The sequence below is a fragment of the Herpailurus yagouaroundi genome, unplaced genomic scaffold, assembly GCF_014898765.1.
Source record: "Herpailurus yagouaroundi ecotype Mexico unplaced genomic scaffold, PumYag 77, whole genome shotgun sequence".
NCBI lineage: Eukaryota > Metazoa > Chordata > Mammalia > Carnivora > Felidae > Herpailurus > Herpailurus yagouaroundi.
In genome coordinates, this window is record NW_024412388.1 from 94,621,685 (window position 1) to 94,642,161 (window position 20,477).

Consider the following 20,477-nt stretch of genomic DNA (forward strand, 5'->3'; position numbering starts at 1 on the left):
AGGTGGGGCCACTAACCATTTCCTTTTCCAGAAGGGGTGAGCATCGCCCCAACCTGGCTTTGGGGAAACCTGGGACCTAGGCTGAGGGCTGAGGTCACCTTTGGAGTGAGGCTGGGGGCAGGGGCGCCTGAAGACCTGGGCACTGTGTCTTAGGGGTGAGACGCCTAGGGTGTGGAGGAGGAGGGGAGGACGGGAGGACGGGAGGACGGCTAATGGGAAGCAGGTGGAAGGGCTGCCTGTGTCCCAGCCAGGGGACAGGCCGGCTGGGATGGCCCAGTCAGTGGGAGAAACCATCAGCTCACAGATAATCCCAGGGAACAGGCTCCGGGATGCCCATTCATATTCATTATGTGTGAAGTGGGCGGTTGTAAAGTTCGCTTTCTCTTCATTTAGCTGTCACTGGACAGAAAAATATGAGCTGTGGGCAGATGCCCCTGGATGAGAGCCAGTAGCTGGTCTCTGGCCTCCCTGTGCCCTCCCCCACCAGGGCCTCCCTCCCTCACGGTTCGCTTCCAGCCTCTGCCTGCCTCTCCCACTCTTGCTGCATGGATCTCTGGCTTGGCTTTACTGTCTTCTCTAGTCTGTCTCTTTCCCACTTCTGCTTCCTTTGCTTTCATAGATCCTTTCCTCTCTCCCCCACCCCCCACCGCCCCCAAGCTGTGTGAGAGAGGGAATTGTGTTTTTCTTGACCGTCATTCTGTCCCTGACACCCAGCACGATGCCTGGCACAGAGTGGGCCTTCAATAAATATCTGTAGCACAAACTAGTCTTTCTGCATCTCTGACTTTTTGACAACAGAACTCGAAATCTTGCTGGTCGCTCCTTGGGTGAAGAAACTTCTAGTGCAGGGCTCTTAGCCCTGAGTTAGAAATTTGGATTTGAGCCCCAGTTCACTATTGGCCAGCAGTACGAAGGGGGTTGTGTTCATCCGAGGTGCCGGGGCTGCCTCTCCCTACTGCTCGGGCTCTCAGGGCTCACACCTGGACCTCAGAGCCAGTGTCAGTACAGAGAGAAATCACCAGAAGCCAGGCCCTCAAGGGAGGGGAAGGAAGACTGGTTTCTTCTGGGCGATGCTTGAGCCTAGTCACGATGACAGTCTTGGCAGGAAAATCTGACCTGCTGGGGGACGTGCTCCCTCTTTGGGAATAAGCACAGCCCTGGTGTCTTTGTGTGCTTGGGCTTCTCTGTGCCTGGAAGAGGAGGCACGGGGCGGGGTGGCTGGGCTGCTGGCTGAGGCTGAGCTCCTCTGAGCAATGTGGTTGTGTTTACTGGGAGGGTGGGAGGCCAGGCCTGCTTTTTTCCTGCTTTCCCGGCTGTGGAGATAAGGCAGAAAGTGGGGGTGAAGGATAGAATGGCTAATACTCTGAAACCACAAGAAAGAGTCCTGGCTTTCGTCTCTGCCCCACAGCTCAGACTCGCTCCTGGGGCATCTGGGAGCAAGAGGCTGCCCCACCCCCATTGCTCTGGGGTTCTGGCCCAGGGGAGCTCAGAGCTCTCAGTGGGCCCCCATCTTTCATTCCACCTCCCTTCCGCTGCCAGTTCAGCCACAAGCTTATCTCCACTTTCCCACTGGCCTTCCGACCCTCAGGCCCGGATTGCCCCTTTCCCTTTTGACTCTAGAGTGGGGCTCTTCCTACCACCCGCACGCACTAGCTGAAGCCACAGAGGTCCTGGGTAGGTGACAAGGCCAGGCATGGCATGTATCAGCCTTGGGGGCTCTGCTGCAGCCTACCTTCCCGTAGCCCCCAGGATCCCTGCTGGCCCCTCAGGAGGGCCTGGCTGAGCCTGAACCCTGGGCACCGACCAGCTCTAGCGTGACCGAGTGCCAAACCCTGAGGATGCACAATCGCCTGGTCTAGGAAACACTTGCCATCTTTATTATCATGTTGGGCAGCACGCCCCTTTTTTTTTTTTTTTTTTTTAACCAAAGTCTGGGTTGAGATCTCAAGGGCTTCAAATCTGGAAATCTGTTTTATTCTTACCAACATCCAATGCGTAAACCAAGGAAGCCTGCTCTGGCCTGATTCCATAGAAGAGAATCCAAATTTCCATCCCCTTGGAGGGGAAGAGGACTCCATGGCATGTTGGGGGAGGGGCACAGGGCCAGAGCAAGGGATGTGGGATGGCTAGAGCAGAGGCTGCGGGCACCGTTTACACCGACTGGACTGCTGGCTTCTAGGCCCTCGTGAGCTCCAGACGCTGAGCGCTCGCCCCCTGGTGGCGGGAGGGGGAAGTAAGGCTGGCCCTAGATGGTCATGCAAGACTGGTTTCCCCTAAGTCACAAAGAGCTTCTTCTGGTTCAACCAGCATCCTCCTCCTTTTATTTTACTGTGTTCCCTGAATGAGGAGCCAATTCAGCCATTTCAGCTGGAGGGATGACAGTTAAATTTGGACAACATCTGAAGGAAGCAGGGCAGTGTCTTCCTCCAGCCCAGAGTTGGATGAAGGGACCTAATGTGTAATAGGAAGAATCCTACCTGCTTTGAACCCCACTTTCTCCTGGGCAGCTCCACCTTATTCTAAGAAAAAAAAAACAAAAAAACAAAAAAACTCTAGCTTATTCCCTGCGGGAGGCTGAGGATCCCAGCTGCTCTGCCTGGGCCTCCGAGAACCATCTGGGGTTTGGAGGCAGAGGTGTGTCCTCTCTGACATCCAGGCTGGGGTGGGGTGGGAGCAGCTGGGAACAGAGAAGGGGATGGGCAGCTTAGTCTGTATGTCCATGCAACCAATCACGTGGTCCAGTTCAGTAGGCTGGGTGGCTCCTTGGATTTCACCCTGAGCGAGATGAGGCTTGGAGACTTATAGTCGCCATCTGGGGCAGACTCAAAGCTGTGGGCCCCCAGGGCAGGGGAAAAGCCGTGGATGGAGTAGATGCCAGGATGGGCTCCGGGGGAGGCCGGCACCCCCATGAAGCCGGCCACATTCCCATGAGTGTGGGAGTATGGAGACATGCACGGAGAGGGCATGCCCTCCGGAGACACGAGGCAGGGTCCCGCGGGGCTCCCAGACCCTGGACTGGGCCACAGGGAGTTCTGCAGCTGAAAAGAGAAGGAGGCCCATGAGTTAGTAACCCAGGGGCTGCCACCCTCACCTAAGGGTTCTGTCTTTGCTCCTGGGGCTCCAGAAACCTACCAGGAAACCTCCACTTGGCCCAGGTCTAGAATCTGCTCCCTCCTACCCCCAACACTCGAAACAGCATACTCAGGAGACCCCTGGCGCGGCTCCTCCAGATGAGGTTTTCTCCAGTGCTTCCTTCGTGCCAGCTGCTCTGCATGCCCCACTCACGAGACAGAAGAGCCCCATTTTGCAGAGCAGAAGTGCTTTACCCACGGTCACACAAAACCCTAATGCTGCTTCAGGTCTCCCTGGGGCCGGAGCTACCCCCACGGGACTTGGCCAGGCCCTGCCTCAGGGGAAGAGGGGTCTCACCGGGGGGTGGCTGTCTGCTCGGGGCAACGCAGAGATGTCATAGGGAGACGGGAAGGGGTTCCGCCCCTCCTGGATCTTCCCGTATCGCTCTCGCTTCCGCCACTTGGCTCTGCGGTTCTGGAACCAGACCTGGGGGACAGAGGGGCGAGGCGGAGAGAGTGACAAAGCAGTCCCGAGGAACAGAGCCTGCTGGGGAGAGAGCTGAGGGTGTGTGTCCTCCTGCAGGGTGGGGCGCTGGCTCCTGCCTGGGGGATCTTGAGCTGCGGGAACTTCTAAATCCATGTTGTTCTCAGGGCCAGGAGAACCTGGAATGGAGCCTAGAACAGGCCCAAGTTCAGAGGGGGCTTACTGGTCCCTTGGGCCACCCCCCACCCCCACTCACCAGGCTGAGTCACTCTCTTGGTTCTCCAGCCGGGTTGTGTCACTCAGGGTGTTGTGGGATCTGTGTGGCCTCAGAGGCCCCGGGCACTTCCGAGGTGTACCGGTGCCCAGGCTCTAGCCCCACCCTGCCTCTTCTCCTTTCTGTCTGCCCACCTCTCATCCTCAGCCCAGAGCCCGGCCCCTCTCCACAGCCACATCTCTGGCTGGGCAGTAACACTTGGTTCTTCCTAGTTGCCTCCCACCCCAGCTTGCCTTTGAGACAGTCTGCTACCTTGCTACTCCCCGTCTTCACTCGGGCTTCCCCTGCCGGGGCTGCCCATCCCTTCCCCCTGCCACTCTTCTGCCACAAACACACGCGTACATCTCCCCTGGACCTGTGTGGTGTGGTGCTCTGGCATCTCTCTCGTACTTACCACACCCTATTGCCATTATCCATTTTGTAATCTGCGTCTCCCGCTTATTTGCGAGCTCTTGGCAGGTCAGGGGAGCCTGTGTGCTGTGCACATCTGTGTACATATCTGTGACGAAGCTGCCGTTCGGCATACGCCGTATGACCGTTACGTTTACGTGTACCAGTGCGTACATTTTGTATTTCTATCACTAAACATTTGTGTGTCAGGCCCCGGGCTAGATGTCGGCAATATCAAAACGAAACCAAGCCATCCTCTTGCTTTTCAGGGATCTAGCTGGGAACCACAACAAGAGAAGCTGTGTGTGTGTGTGTGTGTGTGTGTGTGTGTGTGTGAATGCAACCCCACCCCAGCCCCTCACACTCCCCCCATGATCCCTTCACACTCCTATTCGTGCAGGCGGGCGAAGCCACGACAGTTCAAAAGCTCGGCATACCCCCAGCCCCCTAACCCCCAGATACAGAGATCCCAGAGGAGACCTGAGGCAAGGTCAGGGACACACCATCCCAGCCGCCCAGCTGCCCGGCCTCTCTTTCTCTACTCTCCCTCCCCTGCAGGCAGCTGAAGGAGTCGAGCTGGTAAGCTGATTGCTTTACTGGGAACTCTTCCCCATCATGCCGTTATCTCTAGAGTCCCCACCGTAGACGTCCACTTGCACTCTGGCCGTGCCCTCTGCATTGTCCTGGGTGGTCGTTTGCTGCTGTCCATGGGGCAGGGCCTACGGGTAGATGCCACGTTCCCGTCAGAGAAAAGAGCCCTACTCTAGGGCCTCAGCCCTCGGGACTCTTTGGGACTAGGTCTGGGAGCCTGCGGCCACCCATGCGACCCCTTCAGGGTTGAAGAGTCCTGGAAGAGGAGCAGGAGGGTGCGCTCCACTTCTCCACAGCAGTTCCACAGCAACAGCTATGCAGACCCTACCCTAGAGGCTCGCTGAGGCACCCGAGACTCAATGGCCTGGACGTCCCCGGCTCATGGAATCTCATGGGCTCTTGTGAATGTTTGGTCTCTCGTCCTGACGGCCTCAGGGCCTGGGGAACCCTGGGAGGACCGTCCTAAAAGTCTGTTTCGGGAGGAAAGCGGAAGCAGGAGGACCCAGCAGAGAAGGGGAAACAGCCCAAGCCCCTCTGGTCCTACACGGAATCCAGCTGTAGGGCCGTCTCAGCCAGGTGGCAGCTGGCCTCTCTGTGGACTGGCCTGCGGGCCCCCACATTCTTCCAGAGCAGGCCCCTGCCCGAGTACCTTCAGACAGAGTGTCCTGAGAGGCTCCATACAGGGTGTGCTAGGCGTGAGCTTTGTCCCTATTGAGTCTCCCCTGTGGTGGGAGAGAGAATGTCCTCCGCCTAGAGGTGACCTCCTCACCTCTCCCGAGAAGCCCGAGTCCCACTCCTCTCCCAGTGCCTCCTGCTTGGTTTCGGGGAGTCTGTCATGCATCATGCCAGTTCAAAACAAGGCAACAACCACCATCTTCCTCTTGGGCCAGGCTTCGACCGAAGCCTCCTTTCCCACTCCCACCCCCTGCTGTCCGCCTTCATGTTCTTTCCCACTTCTGACATGTCTTGGACATGGGCTTCCCTTCTCCCTTTCCCCTGTTCCCTTCCCAGCATCCCTCCATCTCCTCACCCTGCCCCCCCCCCCCCCCTACTTGAAGCTGGCCACAGCCCCATCCAGGAAGCCATGGGGCCTGATCTCTGCTGGGGAGTCTGTGGGGTGGGGAAGAGTCCCTGGCCAGGCTGTCCCAGCCAGGGTCTGGGAGCTGGCAGGACTGACGGTCGCCGGCTCAAGATGGCTTTGAGCATCATGGAGCCTGAGATGCCCCCCGCCCAGTGGGGACCCTCCGACTCTGAGCAGCTACCTCAGGAGCAGCCCTGATGTGTGTTCAGCATTTCGTGGCTTCCAAAATGCTGTCACATCTGTGGTCCTCAAAGACTCCCTAAGTAGGGAAAGTGAGGCCGAGCGATCCAATGGCATGCCCCCAGTCACCTGTTCAGCTAGAAAATGGCAGAGCTAGGACTCCCAGACAGGTCTTTGGGCTCCAAGAGGCTACCACTCCCATGAGGCCTAGGCCTCAACTTGGACTGCAAGCCTGTGGCTGCAGCAGAGCTGGGCATGGAGGGGGAGCCCAGGGCGGGCAGGCAGGCTGGGGGCAGGCACCTGGGAAAGGCAGCTCTGTGTGGCACTAGTGCCCACCTCTCCCGTGGCCGGGCCCGTGGTCGGGGTGGTAGAGGCGGCCAGAGAGGCCCATGTCCGGAGCGCCCTCACCTGTACCCGGGCCTCGGTTAGGTCCGTGCGCAGAGCCAGCTGCTCCCGGGCATACACATCAGGGTAGTGGGTTTTCTGGAAGACTTTCTCCAGCTCCTCCAGCTGGAATGTGCTGAAGGTCGTGCGGTTACGGCGTTTCTTGCTCTTGTTCTTGGCCAACTCCATGGAGTCAGGGAGTCCCGGGGACAGAGGGACACGCAAGCTGGCCAGACAAGGGCCTGGGGAGCCTTGCAAGTTAGAGGGCCCGTCCCTGGGGCCCCCTCGGCAGTCCAAGGGCAGCTGGGGGAAGCTGGCAGCTTTGGAGGCCTTCTCCTCAGCTGCAATGGAAAACACAAAAAGGAGGATGGAAACCGAACCAGGAGGTTTTGTGGGTGGACTGGGGGAGGGGGAAGAACGTTGACGCTTCAGTCCCCGCCTCCCCCTTCCTTTCTCTTCCCTTGTCCCAGCAGCCACCCTCCATGGGAGCCTGGCATTCGGAGGCCTGCTTGCTGAGCCTCCAGCTGGGGAGGGGGCCCTAGGGAACCATGTGCTCTGTGGTCTGGGCGGATCTGCTGGGGCCGGAGGAGGGTTCATTTCAGGGAAGTGCTTTGTGGTGGTGCATCCCACAGGGTGTGGAGGTGCCAGGATTGGCGCCGTGGCAGGGCCCAGCACAGAGGCGCAGGGGCGGGAGGAAGGGGCGAGGATGGGGTGTTCGACATCTCCCGCCCCTGCCAGGAAGTGCCTCCTTGTCCCTGACTGTGGGCCTTGGTTCCCAGGTCCTCACACCCATGCATCGGGTCCCAGGTCCAGGCAGGCAATGGACAGGGGCACTTAGATCACTGTTGGCTGGTCTGGCTGTGCCTCATTCTCTGGACCCCGAGTCTCAGGACAATCCCAGCCCTGGGGTATGAAGGGCAAGATGGGATAAAGATGCTTCCAAAAAGATTGTCTCATGCCTCTGAAAACTGTGATGTTTGGGCAAGGACTCGAGCTGCAGCGTTAGAGAGGCAGGAGACAGGCTATGCTCAGAGAAGGAGAGACAGCGGACCAGCGTCAAAACAGCATCCAGCCCCCAACCCCATCATTCTGGTTATTGTCTGCCCCCTCCCTTCTCAGCACAGTTTCTGATGGCTCCCCCATTGCCCTTGATTAGCAAGCAGCGGGGTGGGGGGTCTTGGCTGCAGCTGGGCCCAGCTGCCAGCAGCCCCACTCTGACATGCTAGCCCTCAGGAAGCTTGGAGCTCTGTCACAACCCCGGGGCATGATGAAAAATAGGTCACTGCTGATGCTCCGCCCTCTCCTCTGGAGAGGCCCCCCAGCAGCGCCGCCATGAAATCTCTCCTCGACAGTCCTCCCAGGAGCTCCCGCCACAAAGACGCCCCACTGACTCACGCAGCCCTGCCCTGGCCCTGGCCCATCCCCGGCAGGGGCCTGGGCCCCAGCAAGCTGGCACCAAGAGGCAGTTTCTTCCTTGGGACTTGGTGTCGGGATCACAGCTGTCATCAGGGAAGGAGGGGACCAGAGAGATGGGATTTTCAGGTTCTGGCTCCCTGGCTGCTTACGGAGGACAAGTTGGGCAAGGTCCCCCTCAGCTGGAAGGTGGTGGGTGACCTGCCTGGACCAGCCAGGCTGGGCAGTAAGCTCCATGTTGTGAGAGCCTGCCCCCCGGGGGCTGTGCACGGCAAAAGCCTAGGCGCCAGGTCCCAACTCAAGTGGAGCATAGGGAAGAAAGGGCACCAGCCACTGACTTCCATTCTTAGCCAACATGTTTTGGTTCTAGAGGGAGGTGCACTGGTAGCAGCTGAGGAATAAGGACTCATGGGAACTGAACCAAATAACTGAATGGTCAGGGAGACTGGGAGACTAAAATTTTCGAGGGCACCCCACATACAACATCTTTGAGAAGTAGAGTCTTGGGAGTCCTGGGTTCTGAGGGAGGCACTGCTGGACTCCAGGCAAAAAAGGCTGAGAGTGGCTCAGGGATGGGGGTCAGGGGAGCACCGATGTCACTGTAGAGGGCTCCCCAAAGCTCTGAGGCCTGCTGATCCGGCTCTTGAGCCTTCGGTGGCTGTCCTAACAGGATCTGCCCAGAGGAAGGGACTAGCTCTGGGCTCTGAGCTGCCACAGCAAGAGAGACAACGGGCAGCAGGACCTTTCAGAATAGCCACCAGAAGAGGGGGCCAAGCCTGCTGGCCTCTGCTGGCCTCCCATGCCTGCCCATTCTACAGCCCTCCCAAGGGATGGGAGCACTTCTCCCGTCCCTGTTGCCAGATGGCTCCAGGGAAAAGCAGGCATTCCTCCCTCCCTCTTTGGGGGAACAGGGGCACACCTCATAGAAGAGCAAAGCCCAGTGCTCCGGTGCAGGTGGGAGCAATGAAGGGCAGCGGTGGAGGAAAGGAAGGAAAGGCAGAGTAGTTAGGCAAGCCAGCAGTTTGCATCTGAGCTTGTAAAGAGAAGGGTGCATGCACCCCACAGCGCCCAGCACTTTCAAGGTGTGTGCAGGCTGTGTATAGGATTCACTTGCACCTGGTGGGGACACCGTGTGGTTGAGGGGGAGTGCTCATGGTGGAGACTGGTATCCATCCTGGGGCTCAGCACCAGGGTGTCCACAGCCTGCAAGACCACAGCACCACAGCAGAAGTCTGTCGGGCCTGAAAGACGGGAGCCCGTACGTAAACCTCTGAGGCAGCGACGGTGCTGCGTCCCTGACTCTGCTCTCACGCCCGCTGCTCTCCTCCACCCCCGGGGCCGCCAGAGCCCCTGCTAGCGGCTGTCTCAAAGCCAGGGCAGCATCTCGGGAGCAGTACCGCTTGGGACGCCAACCGGGAGCCCCACTGCCCCCTCAGAGAGCGTCCCCTGAGGCCGCACGGCCAACCATCCGGCTTTCGGCTTCCGTGGGAGCCTTCCTCCGAGCCGGCGCCCGCACCGTTTCCCACGCGATCCGCAGAGCTCGCCAAGGCCTGGGCTCTCGAAGCTCCGGCTGATAACCCGAAACCGTTATGGACAAGAACGCCGTGCGCCGGACTCTAGCGGGGCCTTGGAGCTCTCCCTAGAATTTCCAGCTTTGGCGTAGGGGCCTCAGCCGAGGGCCAGTGATTGGGAATCCCCGAGGTCTGCAGTCGGGCAGATGAGCGCGGCCCTCCAGTTAGCCGGCTCGGGGCCTCCGAGTCGGTGGTTCCCAGGTCAGAGAGCCGAGCCAGGGGCGGCCCGGGCGGCCCCGGCGGAGCAGGAAGGAACGGCCGGGCACTGCTCCGGCCCTGTGAGCAGCCGCGCGCACCGGACTCCAAGGGTGGCTGGCACCGCCAGTACGCGGCCGGGGTCTAGGGCAGGGCTGGGCGCTCTCCGCCAAGGGTGCCGCAAAGAGCGGGAGAGAAGCGCCAGACTCTGGAGCGCGCAACTGCCCGGCCTCGGCAAAGATCGCGCCGCAGATGGGGCGCAGCTGCGCGCTCACTGGACTGAGCTGGAAACGCTCGCAGCCCGTCAAGTTAGAGGCCGGGAAATAAGGTGTGTGCCCCCATTGCCACCACTTCCTACCTCGTAGACCGTGAGGCCCTAGTCCCCCGCGGCTGTCCCTCCCCAGCAGCCCCGCTCCCCCGCAGGGACGCGAGCCGCCCGCGCCCGCCGAGTTTCGGCCCTGGGCACCCGGGAGGCGAGCGGCGGCCGAGGTCCCAGGCTCGGCTCGCACCCGCTGCGCCTGTTTTTCGTTTGGCCTGTCGTCCGCTCAACTCGAATCGTCAATTTTCTTCTCCCACTTGATCTCATTTTGCTGTTTGCTGCTCTTTTAGGATGTCCTTTATTTTCCTTTCATTTTTTTCCTGCTTCTACTCTTTTTTGTCCTTTCCCTCCTCCATGTACCCGCTTCGTTCGATCGTTGGATCCTCCGCTTGCTTTTTCTTCTTTTTCTGTTCGCTCTCCGTGTATTTCCTAATGTTCTGTCTTGCTTGCCGACATTCGTTGACCTCTCCTTCTCGCCTCTCTCCTCCGTTGTTTTGTTCAGTGTTCCCTCTTTTTGGTTGTTGTTAACACTCTTCGGGTTTACTTCCACGCATTTCGTTGTTGACACCCTCGCCGTCGCTGGGCCGGTCCCTCCACGCCCCGTCGCTCATTCAGCTTCAGCGCTCTCCGCACTTTGCCCATCCTGGCTTCCCCGCGGTGCGTGAGGGACCCGGTGCGCCCAGCAGGGACGCAGGCCCGAGGGGTGGGTCTCAGCCGACGCGCGCGCGCCCAGCTAGGCCGGGTACCTGTCCCCGGCGGTGCTCATGAAGCTGCGCGGCCGCCGCCGTCTGGCTGGGATCAGAGGAGCCAGGCCAACTGCTTCTCATTAAGTCCCAACTGTGGTTTTTATCAGGAGAGCCTCTTTCAAAGGGCACAGACACGGAGCTCCGCGGACTCGCTCATTTCCTCCGCTGACCCCCACACACCTCCCCGCCCTCCCCTACACATTCCCATTGCCCCGGCTGAGCGAAGGCCTGAGCTGCCTGACCACTCTGTGGAGGCCCGCGAGGCGCCAGCGGGGTGGAGGCGGATTGGGGCCGACTTCAGAGGATTCAACTCTGGGCCTAAGGTGCGGGGTGCGGCAGCGCAGATGGGCGGGCGCCCAGACTCCTACAGGTAGGTCGGTGCAGCGGGTGTCGGCGGGGCTGCGGGCCCGCGTTGCAGGCCCCGGTGGTCAGGCGCGTTCTGCGTCCATCTGGCCTCAGCGCATGGGGCACCGGCCCGGGGCCCGAGGAGCCCAGGGGACAGGCCCGCCGGGCTACTCTCGACGGCCCCAGCGGTGGCGATCCAGTGCGAGGAAGCCCAAGACTGCGAGAAGGGCGGCCCTCCCCGTGCATAACGACGGGGAGGCCAGGTTGGTCTGAGAAATAAGAACACAGTTATTCGGTATCGAGAATGGCCCCGTCACTCCGGGGACAGCCGCGGCCGCGCCGCCCAAAACCTAACGCGCTGGCAGCGCCTTCCCTTCGGAGGCCGGGCCTGGGAGGAGAAGCCAGTGGAGGCCAGGCCGCAGCCCCCTGGTGTCCTGCTTGGCCCCTCCAGGTCGGGGCCCAAGCTCAGGACCCTGAACGGACGCCAGACACAAAAACCGAGCTTCTCTCCCTGCATCGGGACCACGGGCTCAGTGCGGGGCCCAGGCCCTGGGCCCGGTCCCGGCTTCTGGGTCAGTGGCAGTTCCAGGCCAACTCCGGCCAAGCAGGATTTCTCTTTCCCGCCTCCGGTCGCCTTCGGGCCCGACTGGGCCGGGGGCCGTCGCAGCTCCACCCTCGAGCGACCTCCCCCTCCCCTTTCCCGCCACCGGAGGCTTGAGCGGCTCTGCCTCCCGCACCGCGCTGGCTTTGCCCGGCCTGGACCAGCGCCGGTGGGCCTTGTGAGGGACCCGTGGCGACGACGGGCTAGAGGGTCAAAACAGTGGAGAGCTGGGTGAGCGGGCGAGGGAAGCAGGGAGGCCCGGGCGGGCCGGGGAAGGGTGGGTGAGCGGGTCGGGGCTGAGCGCTACGCCCGCGCCGCGCGTTACCTTCCGCGGGGCCCTCGTAGAAGTGGCTGCCGTTGAGCGCCGGGCCGGGCCCGAGGTCCTGCAGGTACTTGGCGGGCGGCTTGGCCGGCTCTGGGAGGTAGGGCTCCAGGGGTCCGCAGGCCGGAAAACGGGTCAGGCGCGGGCCGCGGGGCGGCGCGGCGTGCAGGTGAGGCGCGCCGGCGGGGGTCCCGTGGGGGCCCGGTGGCTCGTCCCCCGAGGCCGCGTAAGGGCCGGGCCCGGGCCCCACGCTGAAAGGCGCGCAGCGCTCGGGGTCCATGCCGGCTCCCGGCGCACAGGCCGCCGGGGCTCCGGGCCTCGCGCTGCCCGTGCGGCCTGTGAGCGGCCGCCAAGGGGGAGGGACCTGGGCTCGGGGGCGCGGAGCCCCCGGGAGCGGCGCGCGCCGCGGGGGGGGCGGGGGACGGGGGAGGGGGCCGCGCCTCTGACTTAATGCTGGAACCATCCACGTCACGTGCAGCCCCGCGCGGGTTAACCCCTCGGAGCCCGGGAGCCCCCTGCTTCACCCCAGCCCCCGTATTCGGAGGCAGTTCGAGCACAGGGAGGAAGCCACCTTCTCTCGACGGCAGGGTCCGCTTTGTCTGCACACCTTGGTGAGTCCCTCGCTCAGAGCAGCAACCTCGGTCCTGATACCCTGCCTGGAGGCTCTTGCCCCTAGGGGCTTGAGGCACCTGGGGGGAGAGCCTCCGCTCCCAGCGAACACTTTTAGGCCTGGGCTCCTGACAGAAACCTGGGATCAGGGCGGGGTGGGGGAGGGGCTGGGCTGGGACTTTAACCCAAGCCTTTGCTAGGAGCTGGAAAAACGTTGCCTCCAGCAAAAAACACCTCTCTTGGGGATTCCTTGTTCCTCACGGGGACGGGAGCCTTTGAGAGAGATGTGTGGAAACAGCACTACTCCGGGAAAGGGGGCTGGGAAGCTTGGGCCTGGGCACTATCATTAATTAGCTCTGGGACCTTGAACTGTCACTAGTGTCCTCATCTGACTCTGGAGGCTGGATTGAGTCAATCCTTAGAGCTTTTCTGTGTATTCCTGGTGGGTCTGAGAAGCGGAGACAGGGCCAGAAGGGACAGGGTTCAGCAGAGGTTGACTTTGGAGCAGGTGGAGGAGTACCTAGAGGGTTTGGGGTTTGAACAGGAGGCATGGAGTGGATACCTCTCAAATGATCTGGAAGTGCCTGGGGATCCACTGGGGGAAAGGCTGGTGGTAGGTAGCCCAGACCTCAGGGCCCTGCTGCCCCAGGCCTGCCATTTTGCAGGGAGGTGAGGGTAGGGTGGCATGTCCTAGAAGTTGAGCCTCCCAGCCAAAAGGAAGCATAGGACTAGCGAAGTAGCTTGGAATTTCTGAGAAGAGAAACAACCCCCACCCTAAGACCTGGGAAGAAAGTCCTGAGGACCCTGGAACCCTGCTCACTTGTGTGGATTGAGGGGTTCCTAAGTCTGGGTTACACTGCTTTTTATTTTCATACTTCCAGGGACTAGTGAGAGGGGTGGGGAGTCAAATATCATTTGTATTTCATTTGAATTCTCAATTTTTAAAGGAATCCAAGAGGTCTGGTGTGAACACCTCCCTCTTCCGCTGGGGGCTTAAAGGGGGTTTCTTGGCTGTCCTCAGCCAGAGTTGGGCTGTAAATCAAGGCCAAACAGGAACCAGAAGCCTTGCATCTCACAAGTAGTCATTAAGCCATTATTAAACATACCGTAACTTCTCTGAAGCCTTATTGGTTTAAACACCACATTGGAGGCATTATGGCCATTAGGGCCCCTAATCACAGACTGGAGGCTGGGGCGGTGGGATGGGAGCACCTGGGGCTGGTATTTCCAGCCAAGAGGGAGGCTCAGCTCAGAATTAAGCTTCCTCTCTGACCTCACCAGGAAGATCCATTCTCTAGGATCCAGTGGATCGCAGCTCTGGGCAATCCATTTGCATTGACCACTTTTGCTCGTTAATAAGGTTTTCAATAGTTATGGGGCTAGGGCTGTGGATACTGTCGACTTTTTAGGAGGATGTCAGCGTCAACTCAGGACACTGCTTCTGTTCAACAAATCATCAAGCAGCTTATTGTGAGCGATGCGAGTAGGACGCAAGAAAAATATCACCAGCAATTTAAACAAGGCAGCTTGGCTTAAATGCCAAGTGTTTTGCCTCAGGTGGTAACCTTTCTCAGCCTCAGGTGTCTTGTCATAAAAATGGGCCATGCTTGCGGGATGGACGAAGGATTTTTGAGAAGCACTTCTGTTTTGATGGACATGATGAACTGTGTTAATTAACGAGATCATTATTACCATTACAATACCCAGAAACAGCAGCCCAGGGTTCTGAGTTCCATCACTGAATTGGCGGAAGACTCCTGGCCCCAGGCTGCATGGGCTACAGGCTGGGGCCCATCAGAGAGACCTAGGGACTCACACCCCAGCCCAAGCGCAGAAGCCCCTCCTACCATTCCCCACTCTCTGAACAGAACCAACTTCCATGCTGCCAGTTGAACTGAGGCAGCAGAAAGCCCCAGCGGACATTCAGATTGGATGCGTAGATAGAGTTGCCCCACTGAGAGGCTTTTTTCCTAGGGTCATGCAAGACAGGGTACAGCTTTCCTGTTCCCCTTTTAAACCACTAGTGCAAACGCTTATCTGTATGAGGTCTGGAAAGAGTTTGATGGGGCAGAGGTGCATAGAAAACACAAAAAAATGGCACTCATAGAGATACTTAGTTTTTCTGTTAGGAGGGCTGAGAGATCCTGGAGTACACAGGGGCCCTCATCTTACAGATAAAAACAACAGCTGATTTATCTTGCAGCATGCCAGGCACTGTCTGACGTATCCTGTAGACACCGGTTTGTTTAATTCTCACAACAACTCCATGAAGTAGGCACAACTAGTATCCCCATTTTACAGAGAAGAGCCCGAGGCCACAGAAGGAGCCATTTGCCCAGAGTGGACACAGCCACTTAGTGGCAGAACCAGAACTTATGCCCAGATCCACGGTCTCCCACCTGACTCTGACCATCAGTCCTTCTTCAGCCAACATGACAAATCTGAAATGATTCAGTGCACACCCTCCTTTTCCCGGAGGAAGGTTGGGACTTTTTCCTGAAAAGGAAGTTGAGGCCAGAGTGGATCAGGGACAGAGTTGGCCCAAGGTAGAGCCACACTGCTGCCTTCCTGATCACCTAGTGGCAGTTTATTGAGACATGCCTCACCCAGCTGTGGTGGCTGGGATAGTAGGTGGAGGGTGTTTTCTGCTAAGCTGATACCAAATGAAACACAGCGGCTAACACCTGAGAGGTTTTTACGACCCACTGACACAGCCAGATGTGGGGCAGAGGTTTAAGAGAATTTGCGAGTTTCCCCTTTGTGCTGCTTAATAATAACCAGTTCCGTTACAATAGTGTATTATCCACGGACTAAGTGAGATGAGCTGATGGGATGATCCAGATCATTCTAGGTCCTATCATGAAAAAACTCAAAACAACAAAAACCACCACCCCAAAACTAAAACTTTCCACCTGCTGAGAAAAACTGCTTTTGAAATCAAAATGAGTCATTTGGGGCGCCTGGGTGGCTAGTCAGTTAAGCACCCGACTCTTGATTTTGACTCAGATCATGATCTCACGGTTCGTGAGTTTGAACCCTGCATTGGGCTCTGCGCTGACAGCGAGGGGCCTGCCTGGGATTCTCTCTCTCTCTCTCTCTCTCTCTCTGTCTCTCTCTCTTTCTGTCCCCCACCCTCCAAATAAATAAATAAACATTAAAAAAGTAAAATAAAAATGATGCTTACTGGCTATGTCTATGCAGCTGTTTTACATTAGCTAATTGTTTCATTCATTCATTCATTCATTCATTCAATAGGAGGACTCACTATGTGACGGGCATTTGTTGGCCCTGCCATACAGACGTGACTCCCGCCTTCATGAGGCACACACTTTGCTGGAATGGAAGTGTCTCCCCCACAGCTGACACAAGCATCATTTGGACGTGAATTAGAACGGGATCCGGTCTCGAGAGCAGAGTTCCTAGCTTCCAGCCTCACCTGTAAGGTCAGTTCTTGAATTAGGGAGCCGGTCCCAACTACTGCTTTCTTTGGTTTTGGACCACCCTCAGCCTGCACCACATGAAGGCGAACGCTCTTCCCTTTGTCCCCAGTGGCTATCCAAAAGGGGCTGGAACAGCGGGAAAGATGTAAACCCAGATCTGCCGCATACGAAACTTCCTTCCAGACAGGAAAAACTCCGTTGCTTTGTATTTTTTTCTTCCAAGGGAAGATAGTTGGTATTACCCTTGTCTTGTTTAGACTCTGAAATCCTAAATTGATCCCTATGAAAATTCTGGGTTTGGGAGCCTAAGTAGATTGTTTCTCATTAGTGACATTCTTCCTGGAAGGTCAGGCTAAGGAATGGTAAATAAACCCTCAGATCCGGTGCTTCCTCCTTACCCATGATTTTTAAAAGAAAGAAGGAAGGGGGTGGGAAGCTTTGGGCTGTGGATAGACCCAGAATCCTGGGCTGTGATTCTGACCATCCAGGCTGTAGTCTGTGCTGTGGGGTGAAGTTTCTGGGGAGTTACGGAACTATTTTTTCTCTTCCGTTCATTTGATCTGTTTTGCTGGGAGAGTCACTTAACCTGCCGGTACCTCCGTTGCTCTCCTGGAAAAGGAGAGGGATAGGATTTTGTAGGCCAACTTCACCGCAATGAACAAAACAGTGTTTATACAGATGTTTCTTGAGCCCGACTCCACCCTGAACCTATATTTCCCTACTTTTGCTCTCTGCCCGCCTCCCTGGGGTCAGGTCAGGATGGGGGCAGTGAACAGAGAGGCGGAGCTAGGTCTGGGATGTGTCCTGAGTGCCTGGTGTGGCCCGATGTCTGCCTAACTGCCTTTGTGTGAAGGTAAATGAGTTCTGTGGCAAGGGCCAGCTCAGACCAGGAGAAGTGATTTTGTGGGAGAGTTTTCTATGAACTCATTCTTCGTGTAAAACAGAAGGAGGCAGGTTTGGACTTCTTGGCAGTTCGAATACTTTGATCAATTAGTATCGTGCATTCATGTATTCATCCAGCATTTAAAAAATTTTTTAATGTTTATTTATTTTTGAGAAGAGGGGCAGGGGCAGAGAGAGGGAGGGAGACACAGAATCTGAAGCAGGGTCCAGGCCCTGAGCTGTAAGCACAGAGCCCGACATGGGGCTCGAACTCATGAACCACGAGATCATGACCTGAGCTGAAGTCGGACGCTTAACCCACTGAGCCACCCGGGCACCCCTCATCCAGCATTTATTGAATGCCTGCCGTGTGCCAGACATTGGGGCTGCACAGTAAGGAATGAGTCAGGGAACAGAACACTTACTCCCACGGCTTTTCTGGGCTGGCAGGAGAGACACGGAGCAATGGGCACGTAGATCACAGGGGCCATGGTGGCCGTGAGACAGGCACCTGTCCCGGCCTTGGGCTGGGGGCAGCTGGTCAGGGAGCACTTCCAGGTAGAAAACTGAGTGGGGCTTAGGAGGGGAAGAGGTATGGAGGGGGCAGGGAGAGAAGGCATCCAGAGAAAACGGCTCAGAGGAGGGGAAAGAGGAAGCCAAGTTTGGGGAACTTGGATTTGTTGAATTGCTGGGGCCAGGGCAGGAAGAGTCCCTGCTGAAGTGGGAGGAAGAGAGACAAAGGCAGAGGCGTCCACCTGAATCGAGAGACTCCAGGGGGAGGGCAGGACGATTCCACGGGCATCCATTCATGCCAAGCCCAGCTTCAAGCACCGGATTTGCAAGTGGGAGATGAGGAGGAGCAAGCCCCGTGGCCCAGCGGTCCCCTGACTTTCAGGGGGCATAAGGACCCACACCTAGCAGGCAGGTAGTAAATAACATGAAGAGAAAAAGTGGAGAAGAAGAAGAACAAAGTGCATCTGTTTGCTGGGCGCCCTGAGGTGGAGGGTTGGAGGAGGGGCAGCTGGGCTGCGTGATGCAGGCCAAGTGTGGCAATCTGGGAGGCCTTTTGTAGAAGAGTTTTTGGCTCTTACCGGGAATGCTGGCTGGGGCACCTCTTGAACTCATTCCAGCAGGAAATCCATTGGTTCCAGAGTGTAGATTCCAGATTTGTTGTTTTATAGGGCTAACAAGTATGTAATTATCACATTTGGGGCCCTTCAAAGGAAATGCAAACACACACCACAGAACACCCTCAGCCCTGTGAGTGGGGTACACCCCAGAGTTCCAGAAGGCGCTCACCACCTTGCCACAGATATACATCCACCCCAGTCCGCTGCCTGCTCCTGCACTGGAGGAAGGCAGAGAGTGAAGTTTATGAGAGACTGGGAGAAAAGTAAGTGGACAAGGGTAAAAGGGCCTCTGCCTGGCCTCCTCTGGGGTCACCAGGGCAGGAGAGGTAGTGGGCCAGGTAATAGTAATAATAATAATAATAATAATAATAATAATATCCCCCAGTTACAGAACACCTACAATGTGCCAAGCAAACAACATCTCATTTTGTCTTTACCTTGTTACAAAGTTGGCGTTAATATCCCCATAGTCAGTCATCCAGTACTGAGTAACCCATCACCCCAACGCTTGGTAGGCTTAAAGCAACAATGGTCAGTGACTGTGGGCCAGGGATTCAGGAGCAGCTTGGCTGAGTGGTGTGCCTTGGGGGGCTGCAGTTCTCTGAAGGCTTGATGCAGGCTGGAGCATTGATTTCCAAGGCGGTTCGCTCACATAGTTGATGTTGGCTGTTGATGGGAGGCCTCAGTTCCTCCCCGTGTGGACCTTTCCATCTGGCTGCTTGGGTGTCCTCACGGCGGGGCGGCTGGCTTCCCCCGCAGCGAATGATCCAAGAGACCACGGTGGAAGGTGCAGTGCCGTTTATGGCCTGGCCTCTGAACTTACACACCATTACTGTGGCCATATTGTGCCGGCCACACAGTGCTTCTCGGCTCCGATTTAGTGTGGGAGGGGATCTCACAAGCATGGGGCCGTTGTGGAGACTGGCTACCCAGACTGGGCTCAGAAAGCTGCCCGTATCCCACTGCTGCAAAGTACTGCAGCTATTCACACTCAAGGTGCCTGACTCCAGAGGCTCTAATGCCAAATGTTGGCTCAGAAAGACTGGCTGTACTGATGAGTTCAGAAGAGTCCCTGAAGGGGCAGGATGAGGAGGCTGGCAGGTGAGCGGCAAAGCCCGGTGGCCGGTGAGAGCCACGCTCACTGCCTGTCTTGAGGAAGACCGGGGAGGTACGGAAATGGGGACAGGTGTGCCCTGTTTTTTTCCGTACCCTGAGTGTTCAGCGGTCACAGCACACGAACTCCTAGGGGCTCCCTTAGTACAGCGAGCTGATCTCGGGGCTCCACGGGGGCTCCTCACCCATGTGGGTGGAGGAAGGAAGCCGACTCACCTTTTCCCTGAGCAGGATACTACAGTCCGCTATATGCATTGCTGTCAGCTTAGCAAAGGGAACCCTGGCCTTAGGCCTTGAACTGAGTGACGGGGGATTGGGAGGGGGGCTGTGTTGAGAGCCCACTCTGAGTTCAGCCTGAACTAGGCATGCCACTTTTTAAAACGGCATACAACCCACCCAGGAGGTAGATGTTATTATTTCTGCTTCACAGATGATAACACAGAACTCCGAGAAGTAAGTCATCCAGGGTGTCATATACTTCCTAAACGTGGAACCAGGATGGACCTCCAGGCGGGCAGCCTGATCAGCTTGCACCGTGCCGCCTTGAGTCTTTTCAGACAGACCTGGGGGATGTGAGCTGTGCTTTCGCCCCAGCCATTCAGTGAATCTGAGCCTTGGGTGGGGCAGAGATGGTGCTGGGCAGAAATTGGGGTGGGGGTGCATTTTTAGCACCCCCATTCCAAATTCTGGGTGGATCCTTCTTACTAGACTTTGTTTCCTCCTGGGGAGACAAGATGTGGACACATGAACAATTGCCCAGTGAAATGAGAATGTTTGCTAAGTGTGAGACAGGCCGCCATTGCTGAGGAACAAACACAGGCAGGAAGGCATGGTGTATGCCAAGTCCCCTCCAGGTGGAGAAGACAACCGCCGGGTGGTCATGAGCATATCAGCACCCATTGCTGGACTCCCAGATGCACAGCCCTGGGGACCAAAGCTGAGGGCCATTGCCCCTTGCAGAGAGTCCTTGGAGATGTCTGAGCTGTGGTCTGAGAAGATGTGAAGGGCCAGCAAAATATGACAGATGGAGAAGAGGGTAGTTGCTGAGCCTACCTAGGTCAAGTGGTCAAGTGACCAAGGCTGAGCCTAGGCATATATATATATATATATATATATATATATATATATATATGATTTTTTAATGTTTGTTTTTGAGAGAGAGAGAGAGAGAGAGAGCGTGCAAGTGAGGGAGGGGCAGAGAGAGAGAGAGGGATGGAGGATATGAAGCGGGCTCCATGCTGACAGCAGCAAGCCTGATGTGGGGCTTGAACTCTCGAAGATCGAAATCGCAAACTGTAGCAGACTGAGTCGAAGTAGGATGCTTAACCGCAGGTGC

At 57.4% G+C, this 20,477-nt stretch overlaps 1 protein-coding gene across 1 annotated transcript; it reads right to left on the reverse strand.

Annotated features, from left to right (window-relative positions):
• Positions 1 to 1,960: 1,960 nt before the first annotated feature.
• On the reverse strand, positions 1,961 to 12,290 carry ALX3 (ALX homeobox 3). The gene is made up of 4 exons (XM_040471254.1): positions 11,971 to 12,290; positions 6,480 to 6,796; positions 3,430 to 3,558; positions 1,961 to 3,038 (listed from the first exon to the last, which is right to left on the reverse strand). The coding sequence occupies exons 1-4, from the start codon at positions 12,245 to 12,247 to the stop codon at positions 2,730 to 2,732; spliced, it is 1,032 nt and encodes a 343-aa protein (XP_040327188.1). The 5' UTR covers positions 12,248 to 12,290; the 3' UTR covers positions 1,961 to 2,729.
• Positions 12,291 to 20,477: the final 8,187 nt, after the last annotated feature.

What these genes read in the sequence shown, in the direction of transcription:
- ALX3 (XM_040471254.1), bottom strand. Translation starts at nt 12,247, where the DNA reads ATGGACCCCGAGCGCTGCGCGCCTTTCAGCGTGGGGCCCGGGCCCGGC. An exon ending in TAACCGAGGCCCGGGTACAG is followed by an intron (nt 3,559 to 6,479) that starts GTGAGGGCGCTC and finishes TCTGTCCCCCAG; the next exon opens with GTCTGGTTCCAGAACCGCAG. An exon ending in GAGCAGACAGCCACCCCCCG is followed by an intron (nt 3,039 to 3,429) that starts GTGAGACCCCTC and finishes TTCTCTTTTCAG; the next exon opens with CTGCAGAACTCCCTGTGGCC.